The sequence below is a fragment of the Salvelinus fontinalis genome, unplaced genomic scaffold (assembly GCF_029448725.1).
Source record: "Salvelinus fontinalis isolate EN_2023a unplaced genomic scaffold, ASM2944872v1 scaffold_0585, whole genome shotgun sequence".
NCBI lineage: Eukaryota > Metazoa > Chordata > Actinopteri > Salmoniformes > Salmonidae > Salvelinus > Salvelinus fontinalis.
The window spans coordinates 110,408-124,432 of NW_026600794.1; the positions used below are offsets into that span (position 1 = coordinate 110,408).

At 40.1% G+C, this 14,025-nt stretch overlaps 1 protein-coding gene across 3 annotated transcripts; it reads left to right on the forward strand.

Annotated features, from left to right (window-relative positions):
* The first annotated feature begins 1,971 nt into the window (after positions 1-1,971).
* On the forward strand, positions 1,972-6,793 carry LOC129846552 (cilia- and flagella-associated protein 251-like). Of its 3 annotated transcripts, XM_055914495.1 has the most exons (5): positions 1,972-2,419; positions 2,468-2,675; positions 3,578-3,678; positions 3,814-3,991; positions 6,324-6,793. In XM_055914495.1, the coding sequence occupies exons 1-5, from the start codon at positions 2,261-2,263 to the stop codon at positions 6,344-6,346; spliced, it is 669 nt and encodes a 222-aa protein (XP_055770470.1). In that variant the 5' UTR covers positions 1,972-2,260; the 3' UTR covers positions 6,347-6,793. The 3 variants fall into 3 exon arrangements, with proteins under 3 accessions (XP_055770470.1, XP_055770467.1, XP_055770469.1); XM_055914492.1 differs by having other exon boundaries at positions 1,972-2,675; XM_055914494.1 differs by having other exon boundaries at positions 1,972-2,675; positions 3,581-3,678.
* Positions 6,794-14,025: the final 7,232 nt, after the last annotated feature.

Here is a 14,025-nt window from a genome sequence, read left to right on the forward strand (position 1 = left end):
GGCAGACTCGACAGCCTTGGTTTCTCTAATGATTGCCTCGCCTGGTTCACCAACTACTTCTCTGATAGAGTTCAGTGTGTCAAATCGGAGGGTCTGTTGTCCGGGCCTCTGGCAGTCTCTATGGGGGTGCCACAGGGTTAAATTCTTGGACCGACTCTCTTCTCTGTTTACATCAATGATGTCGCTCTTGCTGCTGGTGATTCTCTGATCCACCTCTACGCAGACGACACTATTCTGTATACTTCTGGCCCTTCTTTTGACACTGTGTTAACAACCCTCCAGGCGAGCTTCAATGCCATACAACTCTCCTTCCGTGGCCTCCAACTGCTCTTAAATACAAGTAAAACCAAATGCATGCTCTTCAACCGATCGCTGCCTGCTCCTGCCCGCCTGTCCAACATCACTACTTTGGACGGCTCTGACTTAGAATATGTGGACAACTACAAATACCTAGGTGTCTGGTTAGACTGTAAACTCTCCTTCCAGACCCACATCAAACATCTCCAATCCAAAGTCAAATCTAGAATTGGCTTCCTATTCCGCAACAAAGCATCCTTTACTCATGCTGCCAAACATACCCTTGTAAAACTGACCATCCTACCAATCCTCGACTTCGGTGATGTCATTTACAAAATAGCCTCCAAAACCCTACTCAATAAATTGGATGCAGTCTATCACAGTGCCATCCGTTTTGTCACCAAAGCCCCATATACTACCCACCACTGCGACCTGTACACTCTCGTTGGCTGGCCCTCGCTTCATACTCGTCGCCAAACCCATTGGTTCCAGGTCATCTACAAGACCCTGCTAGGTAAAGTCCCCCCTTATCTCAGCTCGCTGGTCACCATAGCAGCACCTACCCGTAGCACGCGCTCCAGCAGGTATATCTCTCTAGTCACCCCCAAAACCAATTCTTCCTTTGGATGCCTCTCCTTCCAGTTCTCTGCTGCCAATGACTGGAACGAACTACAAAAATCTCTGAAACTGGAAACACCTATCTCCCTCACTAGCTTTAAGCACCAGCTGTCAGAGCAGCTCATAGATTACTGCACCTGTACATAACCCATCTACAATTTAGCCCAAACAACTACCTCTTTACCTACTGTATTTATTAATTTATTTATTTTGCTCCTTTGCACCCCATTATTTCTGTCTCTACTTTGCACTTTCTTCCAATGCAAACCAACCATTCCAGTGTTTTTTTAGTTTTTATTTTACTTGCTGTGTTGTACTCACTTCGCCTCCATGGCCTTTTTATATTTTTATTTATTTATACATATATCTGTTTGCCTTCACCTCCCTTATCTCACCTCACTTGCTCACATTGTATATAGACTTATTTTTTTATTTTTTCACTGTATTATTGACTATATGTTTGTTTTTACTCCATGTGTAACTATGTGTTGTTGTATGTGTCGAACTGCTTTGCTTTATCTTGGCCAGGTCGCAATTGTAAATGAGAACGTGTTCTCAATTTGCCTACCTGGTTAAATAAAGGTTAAATAAAATAAATAAATAAAATTCACCTGGTCAGTCTAAGTCATGGAAGGAGCAGGTGTTCTTAATGTTTTGTAGACTCAGTGTATAGCACTACAGATAATCAAGTGCTATTTGCATGTGATGCATTTGCTCTGTTGTTTACAGGATGATTTGTATCTTATAGAGCGTGGCTTTAAGGGAATAGTATGGTCACATCTAGATAAAAACGAATGTGAAAAATAAACAGAGAAAATGTGTATTAACACACTACCTATTCATATAAGTATTTATTAATCATCTACATATTCATATTGAGCTTCTACGTCTGTGTACAGGAACGTACTATTTGGAAGAGAAAATATATCAGCTTATTGTTAAATTATTATGACGTTCTTTCCAATACAAAAAGTGTAGTAACTATTGTTTCCAAACTGCGTTACCCACTCCAGCCAGCAGATGGCGGATGTGCAATCTTTCAGACGATGCTTCTTGCGTGACGTATAATTTACTGGACGGGTCGCTTCTTCTGGAACAACAACGCGGCTACTCTTTCAACCGCCTCGGTAGCTTGCTAGCCAACATAAAACTGAAAGATTGACGCTTTAGACCACGTTTATGTACATTAGCTAATCTCACTGTTGTAAACACAATTCTGTAGACGTATTAACTGGTTAACTTTAACCTAATTTGCTTGTTCAATTTGCAAACTTGTTAAAGATTGATGCTGAGCCTAGCACTAGGCTAGTCGCTAATGCTAACTAGCTAGCTAACATCCCCGACCATGAGTTCACTAAACTACTCCTCCCCTGCTAAAGAAGAGGAGGTCTGCTGGACGGAGAAAGAAGCTCTGGCGCTGAACATTGTCGTGAAAGAAGAAGAGGAGGGTATTACAGTGAAAGGAGAGAAAGAACCTTTCAGAATGAAAAAGGAGGAAGAGGAGGTTGTTATAGTGAAGGAAGAAGAGGCTGTTATAGTGAAGGAAGAAGAGGCTGTTATAGTGAAGGAAGAAGAGGCTGTTATAGTGAAGGAAGAAGAGAAAGAACCTTTCAGAATGAAAAAGGAGGAAGAGGAGGCTGTTATAGTGATAGAAGAGAAAGAACCTTTTAGAGAGGAAGAGGATGCTATCTCAATAAAGGTGAAGGAAGAAGACGTTTTGGGAGTGAAAGAGGAGGAGACAGAAGATCCGATTAACACCAGTGAGTACTTTCTTAAAAGTAGGGGCACAAACTCTGCAGTTGTTGAACTGTGCAGCGTTCTACTGAAGTTCTACACTTGAATATGTTTTGAGAAAGGATGCCAACAAACAACGCATACACAGTTGTATAGCGGCAGAAAAGGATACCGGGTAGGGTGTGGGCTATTTCATAAAGTGTTTCACTCACCACGTTTATTCCGAAAAATGTCTGTCCTCTCTCTGGTAGCCTATGGACAAACATTAAGAATAAGCTACATGGTGAGTTGATGCCCTTTTGGCAGCTAGTTAGCTAGGTGAATTGATCATGCTACTTTGTATGCGTTGTTTGTTGGCATCCTTGTACATTATGACGTTTTTGGAATAGATTCGTGTTGGAACGTTCCACAAATTATACCCACCCTTTTCCTACTGTTTACATTCTTAAAGGTTCAATCTGCCATTTTTACATTTATTTTGGGGACTTTTAAATTAGATGTTTTGAATTCTCCATGTGGTCTATATTAAAGTTCCCCTCTTCTAATATAACAGTCTTTTCAAATTCAATATTGTTGCATAATTTCTACTTAAAATATCAAAGGGACGCAAAAGGCACCCATTTAGTGGAACGACCCTTTTACATTTGTATCACAAATAATATTTTATAGGCCCTTTTTAGACACATTCATGCCTATTGTAAGACCCAATGAATCACAGTGGTGGAAAAAGTACCCAATTGTCATACTTGAATATAAGTAAAGATACCTTAATAGAAAATGACTCAAGTATACGTGAAAGTCACCCTTTCACATTTGCATCACAAACAATATATTTAAAAATCATGATGAACGTTACCATTTTTTTTGAGACCCTATGATTGTAATAGACGGTTATAAGTTGACTGTCTGTTTGATGTTGTCATTCAAGCAGGAGAGAGACATGACTATTGTGGATCCTCTGGGGAGCCTCAACAACATCCTGATGCTGACGAGTCAGAGAAGAGTCTCTCCAGATCAGAACACCAGATGGTACAGCTTGGTCTGGTCTAGCATACAGCCTGCTCTATCTGGGTCTGGGCTGGGTTTCTGTAAAGCACTTTATGACAACAGTGACATCAGCATCCATAATGTTATGTGTCTGTGTCCCCTCTTTATGGTTACCAGGACAACGCTAGCCCTTCCTCCCTCCTGGAGTCCCCGTGCCGTGCCTCTCTCGGTAGCACCTTACTGCTGGGTATGAAGAGGTTGTCTGTGCTGCTGGTGGACTGCAGGAAAACAACAGGGCTGAGTGGAACTGTGAGAGGAGGAGAAGAGAAGAAAGGATCAGATTTGACTCATCAAAGTAAGTGCTGTAGTTTAGTTTGAACAAATAAAATATATCTGCCCACTAGTATCTGTTACCAGGACAACCAGCAGAGTTCTGTTAGTTGACAGGAAGATAGACTGGTATCTGTTACCAGGACAACCAGCAGAGTTCTGTTAGTTGACATGAAGATAGACTGGTATCTGTTACCAGGACAACCAGCAGAGTTCTGTTAGTTGGCTGGTATATTTCCACCACATCAGACAGTTCTGTTAGTTAACATATCAAATCTTGAGGAAAGTTAGATTGAGAGTGTAAGTTTCAAGATGATCTGATGTAAGCTGCATGTTTTACAAAAACATTTTCTCAAAACATTATAGATGTTACATTGCCTGTCCCAGTCAACTCCCCTATCTTTACAAGACTGTAGAACAGGAACTTGTCAGCCCTGCATTAAAGACCAACATTGTGATAAATGGAACTGTATACCAGTTCCATTTAAGGACCAAAAAACTGACAGCTGTGCCATATACATTTAATTTTCCATATAAATTTCAAAATGGTTGGCAAGAGATTTTCAATGTACTGATTCCATGGCACATGGTTTATGAATTGACACGCAAAGTGATGCCGGATTCAAAGCTTAAATTAATATACAAAATTCTTGCAACCAATAGAATGTTATATATGGGGATATAATCTTCCCAGCTCTGCAGATTTTGCTGCGAGGAGGCAGTCATTAGATTATTTATTTTGGTACTGTCCATCTGTAGCTCGTTTTTTGGTCACAGGTCCAGGAATCACTGAAGAATTGCAACATTTACCTAGGATACATGATAGTGGCAAAACATGGAGTTGGGTTGGATATAGTCATGGTAGGATACATGATAGTGGAAACACATGGAGTTGGGTTGGATACAGTCATGGTAGGATACATGATAGTGGCAGAACATGGAGCTGGGTTTGATATAGTCATGGTAGGATACATGATAGTGGCAACACATGGAGTTGGGTTGGATATAGTCATGGTAGGATACATGATTGTGGAAACACATGAAGTAGGGTTGGATATTGTCATGGTAGGATACATGATAGTGGCAAAACATGGAGCTGGGTTTGATATAGTCATGGTAGGATACATGATAGTGGCAACACATGGAGCTGGGTTTGATATAGTCATGGTAGGATACATGATAGTGGCAACACATGGAGCTGGGTTTGATATAGTCATGGTATTATACATGATAGTGGCCAAACATGGAGTAGGGTTGGATATAGTCATGGTACAACAAATATTGTGGTTAAACTCAAATATACTAATTGATTAAAAAAAAATGTTTTCTAAGAAATGTAAATTTTAAAAAAGGTATAATTTTAGTGAATGATATCATAAATAGGACTGGTGGAGTAATATCACACACAGCTAACACAGACATATGGAAATGTCTGCTTTCAACTAATTGCAGCCTTACCACAAAAATGGTAAAAAAGTAAGGAGCTTGTATGTCGGCCCTGTATTAAAGAACATAAATGGTTAAAGAAAAGTATGATAAATAAAAGCATATACCAATTTCATTTCAGGACCAAAAAACTGACAGCTGTGCCATATAAATTGCAAAATAGTTGGGAAGAGATTTTCGATGTACCCAAATTCAAGGCACGTGGTTTATGAATTGATATGCAAAACAATGCCGGATTCAAAACTTTCAAATTTTTCAATTTAAAATACTATACAAAATTATTGCAACCAACAGAATGTTATATATATATCATACAATCATACATACATACATACAATCTTCCCAGCTCTGCAGATTTTGCTGTGAGGAGGCAGTCATTAGATCATTTATTTTGGTATTGCCTGTTTCTGTTCTCAGGTTCAGGAAACCTATAAATAGTATTGTTGGGAGAATCTGGAGAGAACGGGTATGTCAATTACTAATATCCCATATATACTATATCATTCTTAGTAAAGTAGTTATCTTCAACTCGCAATCTGTGGATCCTATTCGATTGTATGAAAAGTTGTAGAAACATCTCAAGGATGATCAATGGAAACAGGATGCACCTGAGCTGAATTTCGAGTCTCATAGCAAAGGGTCTGAATACTTATCTAAACATTTATATTTTCAATATTCATATTTTTCAAAATTCATGTCAGAATTGTTTGAATTAAATCAAAATACTACTCATATTACAGAAAAGGTGGTAATGCTTCATGACACCCCTTGTTGAAGGCCTGTAGCATCTGATGTTTAAACATTATGGAGTCTAATGATTAAACGGGAAGGGAAAGGGGATACCTAGTCAGTTGTACAACTGAATCCATTCACCCTAAACGTGTCTTCCTCATTGAACCCCTCTGAATCAGGGAGGTGCTGGAGACAGCCTTAATCGACGTCCACGTCATCGGCGCCCAGGGGACCACTTGTTGTTGGGGTTATTTGCCTTGCTCAAGGGCAGACCGGCAGATTTTTCCTACTCTCCGGCGTGGGGATTCGAACCGGAGACATTTCAGTTACTGGCCCAACACTCTTAACCGCTAGTCTACAAATGTTCCAACTTTAATTAATTATTTCTCAATGATGCTTTAAAGGAGAAGTTTACCCAACATCCAGAAACTCCTAAGTGATTCCATACTATGAAACTAGTCCAGTGGAGTTTGTCCTCTCCCCCTCTCTCTCCCTGTAGTGTTGTACTGAAACAGCTGCAAAAATGGGACTTGTGACGTTTCTGGATGCGGCCGTCGCTTTTCTGCTTTGCCAGTTAATAAATGATTCAGAAATCCACAAAGTGTGTGGACAAATTTGTTTTATTAAAGCTATTGGCCTTTGTCTTTCACCTTGAGAAAAAAAACACTTTTCAACCCATATTATCTATTACATAATAAAATAAAAGAGAATGGCGTCAGAGATGATGGCTGCCGTTTTATGGGCTGCTAATCAACCGTGCTATTTAGTTTGTTTTTTCACGTGTTTGTATCTTATTTTGTCCATAATGTTGCTGCTACCGTCTCTTATGACCGAAAAGAGCTTCTGGACATCAGAACAGCGATTTCTCACCTTGAACTGGGGGAATAATTTTTCTTTTTAATGATTCGGACGAGAGGGATTTACTCCAGACACCCGACAAGGCCCTCATCCCCATAATTCGCAGGAGAAAGAGACGGAGATATCGCGGACAGAGGTCGGAGTGCCTTGTAAGGATCTGGGGACGAGTGGGTAATCTGCCTTTACCATCGGTACTATTAGCCAACGTACAATCATTGGATAATAAAATAGACAAACTACGATCACGTATATCCTACCAACGGGACATTAAAAACTGGAATATGTTCCACCGAGTCGTGGCTGAACGATGACATAACACTGTATCGGCAGGATAGAACAGTAGCCTCTGGTAAGACAAGGGGTGACGGTCTATGTATATTTGTAAACAACAGCTTGTGGACAATATCTAAGGAAGTCTCAAGGTTTTGTTCGCCTGAGTTATAGTATCTCATGATAAGCTGTAGACCACACCATCTACCAAGAGAGTTTTCATCTACAGTTGAAGTCGGAAGTTTACATGCACCTTAGCCAAATACATTTAAACTCAGTTTTTCGCAATTCCTGACATTTAATCCTAGTAAAAATGCCCTGTCTTAGGTCAGTTAGCCACTTTATTTTAAGAATGTGAAATGTCAGAATAATAGTTGAGAGAATTATTTATTTCAGTTTCTATTTCTTTCATCACATTCCCAGTGGGTCAGAAGTTAACATACACTCAATTAGTATTTGGTAGCATTGCCTTTAAAATTGTTTAACTTGGGTCAAATGTTTTGGGTAGCCTTCCACAAGCTTCCCACGATAAGTTGTAAAATATATTTTGATTTGTTTATCACTTTTTTGGTTACATGATTCCTTTTGTTTTTTCATAGCTTTGATGTCTTTACTGTTATTCTACAATGTAGAAAATAGTAAAAATAAAGAAAAACCCTTGAATGAGTAGGCGTGTCCAAACTTTTGACTGGTACTGTACATTAAATTCCCTGGCAACAGCTCCAGTGGACATTTCCGCAGTCTCTCTGAGACATCTGTGACATTGTGTTGTGTGGCAAAACTGCACATTTTAGAGTGGCCTTTTATTGTCCCCTAGCACAAGGTGCACCTGTGTAATGACAATGCCCAATTTGAGAGAAAAAAAGCTTTTTGTACATATGTAAAAATTCTGGGATCTTTTATTTCAGCTCGTGAAACATGGGACCAACACTTTACATGTTGCATTTATATTTTTGTTGATTAAAGTATCAGTTTTAGATACATGTTATTTCATGACCATGTGAATGAACAAGCCTTTTCAGACTTTATAATATGGCTATATATAGACTTACTAAACTCAGCAAAAAAAGAAATGTCCCTTTTTCAGGACCCTGTCTTTCAAAGATCATTCGTAAAAATCCAAAATAACTTCACAGATCTTCATTGTAAAGGGTTTAGCCTTTTCTCAATATAGGGGGTGCTGTTTCAACGTTACCATTTATCGTTCCCAAATTAAACTGCCTCGTACTCAATTCTTGCTCGTACAATATGCATATTATTATTACTATTGGATAGAAAACAATCTCTAGTTTCTAAAACCGTTTGAATTATGTCTGTGGGTGAAACAGAACTCTTTCTGCAGCGAAATTCATGACAGGAACTGCGAAGGTCTGAAAACGAGGCTCTGTTCTCAGATCAGTTTAAAGCTCTGTATGTATCCTATGGGTCGACATGAACTGCACCCGCCTTCCCCTGGATGTCAGTAACCAATGAGGATTGAAATGGAGTTTCTACGCAGATCTCAGACCTTATAAAGCCACAAGGAACGGAGGGATCTTTCTTTTTGACGTTCGTCATGACGCAAAGCAAGACCTCAGGATGGCATTTTGAAACGCTCAGTCATCGGCCTTAGATATATCCGTCTGTAATTTAATTCGATATAGGTGCTAGAAACATCATAATGAAGTTATTTTAAACCGAGTTATATCAGTTTATGCCATTTTCGGAATTTCCTTAGTATTGCGTTTTGAACATTTGGGCATGTCGGCGTCACATAGCTATTGTTAGCTGCTAGTTCCAAAGTTTAAGAGGACTTTTTACAACCGAGCAACGATTCTTTTGGACAAAGGACATCTTGCCCAAGATTCTGATGGAAGCTCGTCCAAAAGTAAGAGCTATTTATGATGTTATTCTGTATTTATGTGGTAAAATGAAAAAGGATTTGTCCGCCATTATTGCGGCACTGGTCTGGCTGTAACGCACACTGTATGTCTAGTAACATTAATTTTAAAAATCTAACACAGCGGTTGCATTAATAACTAATGCATCTTTCATTTGCTGTCCAACCTATATTTTTTTGTCAAGTTTACGATTATTTATCGATTAGATTAGGTGCCTCTCCAAGATGACACCGGCCAGAATGCATGAAATGCTGCTAATGATCACATTGTATAACCACGATTTGTGCTGCTAAATATGCACATTTTCGAACAAAACCTATATGCATTGTGTAATATGATGTTACAGGACTGTCATCTGATGAAGTATATGAAGGTTAGTCAAATTATATATCTTTTGCTGGATTGTTACGATCGCTAACATTTGCTGCTGGTAAATGCGGTTGTGTTTCTGGCTATTGTGGTAAGCTAATATAATGCTATATTGTGTTTTCGCTGTAAAACACTTAAAAAATCTGACATGTTGGCTGGATTCACAAGATGTTGGGCTTTCATTTGCTGTACGCTGTGTATTTTTCAGAAATGTTTTATGATGAGTAATTAGGTATTTGACGTTGGTCTCTGTAATTATTCTGCCTGCATCGACGCTATTTCAGATTGCAGCTGCAATGTAGAACTGTGATTTATACCTGAAATATGCACATTTTTCTAAAAAAACATATGCTATACAATAAATATGTTATCAGACTGTCATCTGATGAAGTTGTTTCTTGGTTAGTGGCTATTTATATCTTTATTTGGTCGAATTTGTGATAGCTACTGATGGAGTAAAAAAGTGGTCGTTAAGACACTAACAGCTTACAGACAGTAGGCAATTAAGGTCACAGTTATGAAAACTTAGGACATCAAAGAGGCCTTTCTAGGGACTCTGAAAACACCAAAAGAAAGATGCCCAGGGTGCCTGCTCATCTGCCTGAATGTGCCTTAGGCATGTTGCAAGGAAGCATGAGGACTGCAGATGTGTCCAGGGCAATAAATTGCAATGTCCGTACTGTGAGACGCCTAACACAGAGCTACAGGGAGACAGGACGGACAGTTGATCGTCCTCGCAGTGGCAGACCACGTCTAACAACACCTGCACAGGATCGGTACATCCGAACATCACACCTGCGGGACATGTACAGGATGGCAACAACAACTGCCTGAGTTAGGTCTAGGGCACTGCATCGCAGCGCTAGCTGTGCCACCAGAGACTCTGGGTTCGCGCCCAGGCTCTGTCGCAGCCGGCTGCGACCGGGAGGTCCGTGGGGCGACGCACAATTGGCCTAGCGTCATCCGGGTTAGGAAGGGTTTGGCCGGTAGGGATATCCTTGTCTCATCGCGCACCAACGACTCCTGTGGCGGGCCGGGCGCAGTGCACGCTAACCAAGGTCGCCAGGTGCGCGGTGTTTCCTCCGACACATTGGTGCGACTGGCTTCCGGGTTGGATGCACGCTGTGTTAAGAAGCAGTGCGGCTTGGTTGGGTTGTGTTTCGGAGGACGTATGGCTTTCGACCTTCGTCTCTCACGAGCCCGTACGGGAGTTGTAGCGATGAGACAAGATAGTAACTACTAACAATTGGATACCACAAAATTGAAAATTGGGGGGTAAAATTAAAAAAATAAAACTGCCCGAGTTACACCAGGAACGCACAACCCCTCCATCAGTGCTTAGACAGCCTATTGAGGACAGAGAGAGAGTGGACTGAGGGCTTGTAGGCCTGTTATAAGGCAGGTCATCACCGGCAACAATGTTGCCTATGGGCACAGACCCACCGTCGCTGGACCAGACTGGACTGGCAAAAAGTGTGCTTCACTGCCGAGTCGCGGTTTTGTCTCACCAGGGGTGATGGTCGGATTTGCGTTTATCGTCGAAGGATAAATGAGCGTTACACTGAGGCCTATACTCTGGATTGGGATCAATTTGGAGGTGGAGGGTCCGTCATGGTCTGGGGCGGTGTCACAGCATCATCGGACTGAGCATGTTGTCATTGCAGGCAATCTCAACGCTGTGCGTTACAGGGAAGACATCCTCCTCCCTTATGTGGTACCCTTCCTGCAGGCTCATCCTGACATGACGCTCCAGCATGACAATGCCACCAGCCATACTGCTCATTCTGTGCATGATTTCCTGCAAGACAGGAATGCCAGTGTTCTGCCATGGCCAGCAATGAGCCCGGATCTCAATCCCATTGAGCATGTCTGGGACCTGTTGGATCGGAGGGTGAGGGCTTGGGCCATTCCCCCCCAGAAATGTCCGAACTTGAAGGTGTCTTGGTGGAAGAGTGGGGTAACATCTCACACCTAGAACTGGCAAATCTGGTGCAGCCCATGAGGAGATGCACTGCAGTACTTAATGCAGCTGATGGCCACACCAGATACTGACTGTTACTTTTGATTTTGAACCCCCCTTTGTTCAGGGACACATTATTCCATTTCTGTTAGTCACATGTCTGTGAAACTTGTTCAGTTTATGTCTGTTGTTGAATCTTGTGTAAATATTTGTATGAACATATGTTAAGTTTGCTGAAAATAAACGCAGTTGACAGTGAGAGGACGTTTCTTTTTTTGCTGAGTTTATATATAGTTACTATCAGTTTTAGGAACATCTACCCAAAATATTTCGCCCTATTTTTTTTACTTTACTCAAAAAGTTAACGACATCAGCGTTTAGTCAAAATGTTGAACATTTGTGAACGTCTAAATAAATTGGCCTTTTCAATAGCGTTTCGAACCCTTTCGACAACGGGGAGATGTTACTGATGTGCTTTGTGTCTTCGATGTAAAAACAAGTTTTAGACTTCCACTTAAAATTACTTTACTTATTTTAGGTTTAACTTCTACCACTTCAGAAACCCGGGTCCTTGAGCACCCCCCACCACCCCCCACTGACTAGCATAGCGTCACAAGTAAATAGTAGCATCTAAATATTATTAAATCACAAGTCCAAGACACCAAATGAAAGATACAGATCTTGTGAATAAAGCCATCATTTCTGATTTTTAAAATGTTTTACAGGGAAGACAAAATATGTAAATCTATTAGCTAACCACGTTAGCAAAAGACAACTTTTTTTTTACTCCACCATTTTCTTACTGCATCAGTAGCTATCACATATTCGGCCAAATAAAGATAAACATAGCCACTAACCAAGAAACAACCTCATCAGATGACAGTCTGATAACATATTTATTGTATAGCATATGTTTTGTTAGAAAAATGTGCATATTTCAGGTATAAATCAGAGTTTACCATTGCAGCCACCATCCCAACTCTCCCCAAAGCGACTAGAACTACAGAGACCATCGTGTATTAGCTAATTACTCATCATAAAACATTTCTTAAAAATACACAGCGTACAGCAGAAGAAAGACACAGATCTTGTGAATATAGCCAATATTTCAGATTTTCTAAGTGTTTTAGAGCGAAAACACAATATAGCGTTATCTTAGCTTACTACAATAGTCAGTCACACAGTAGCATTGATTCAAGCCAAAAATAGCAATAACGTTATAAACCACCAAACACTATTAATTTTTTCACTAACCTTCTCAGAATTCTTCAGATGACAGTCCTGTAACATCATATTACACAATCCATATAGAGTTTGATCGAAAATGTGCATATTTAGCGTCACAAATCGTGCTTATACAATGGAAATACTGTCCAACTACTCAAGCAATCTGCCCGGCGCCATCTTGGAAAGACACCTATTTTTATCGAAAACTATTCATAAACTTGACTAAAAAAATACAAGTTGGACAGCAATTGAAAGACAAATTCGTTCTTAATGCAATCGCTGAATTACATTTTTGAAATTAACCTTACTGCGCAATACTGGGTACAATACAGGGTGCGATAGCGCAACGCTACACGGAAAATTATGGCGTCATTTACATTTTACTTTTTCAACAGACCAACGATTTATCAGCATAAATAGTACTTACTATTAGCTTTCTTACTATAAGGTTTCCGTTGGCCAAAAGAATCGTTGCTGGGTTGGAGAATGTTTCCTTCGAAGTAGCAATTAGCAGTACACCATGGCATTTGAGAGAGATACCCAACTTTCTACAACGTCACAAAATGAAATGGCCGAAAATTGCTATATATTGACAAACTGATAACTATCGGTTTAAAATAACAAGATTATGATGTCTTTAAAGCCTATAGCGAATAAAAATAGAGCCGGATATTTCTAAAACCAGAGATTCTAAAAAGACATGGCAAGTCGCTCTTTGCGTCAAGGCGCAGTTCCAAAAGGCTGGTCATCTCGGTTCCAACCAATTTATAGACTTTCTGAACTGTGTAGAGACTCCGTTTGAAGGCCCTCTATTCGCTGACACCCAGGGGAAGGCGTATGCAGTGCATCTCAACCAATAGAAGACAGGCAAAGTTAAAGACAGCTCTCAGAGCAGATGATAAAATTTGCCATTCTCACACAGACATAGGAAAAGTGCTCTAAGTCCAGTTCTCTTTCACTTACAGACATAATTCAAACGGTTTTAGAAACTAGAGAGTGTTTTCTATCCAATAATAATAAGAATATGCATATTGTACGAGCAAGAATTGAGTAAGAGGCAGTTTAATTTGTAAACAACAATAAAAAAAATAATGCTAACAGCTCCCCCTATTGACAAGAAGTTTTAAGGAAGTGTGTAGGTTGGATTCTGTATCATACAGCTATGAAGGTTATATATTAAGAACCACCTACTCGATAGGAATCCAGCGATGTCTGTGTCTTGAGTGTCCTAGAACTGTTTATTTTTTGTGTTCTGACTTGTAAAAACAGAATGAATAAAATAAGTAATGTAAACATATCAGTAATTACCAGGAAGCT

Bases quoted from the DNA above. Each gene is read 5' to 3' on its own strand.
- LOC129846552 (XM_055914492.1), top strand. From the start codon at position 2,261: ATGAGTTCACTAAACTACTCCTCCCCTGCTAAAGAAGAGGAGGTCTGC. The intron at 2,676-3,577 runs GTGAGTACTTTC...TTGTCATTCAAG, and splicing joins AGAAGATCCGATTAACACCA to CAGGAGAGAGACATGACTAT. The intron at 3,992-6,323 runs GTAAGTGCTGTA...CCTCTGAATCAG, and splicing joins ATCAGATTTGACTCATCAAA to GGAGGTGCTGGAGACAGCCT.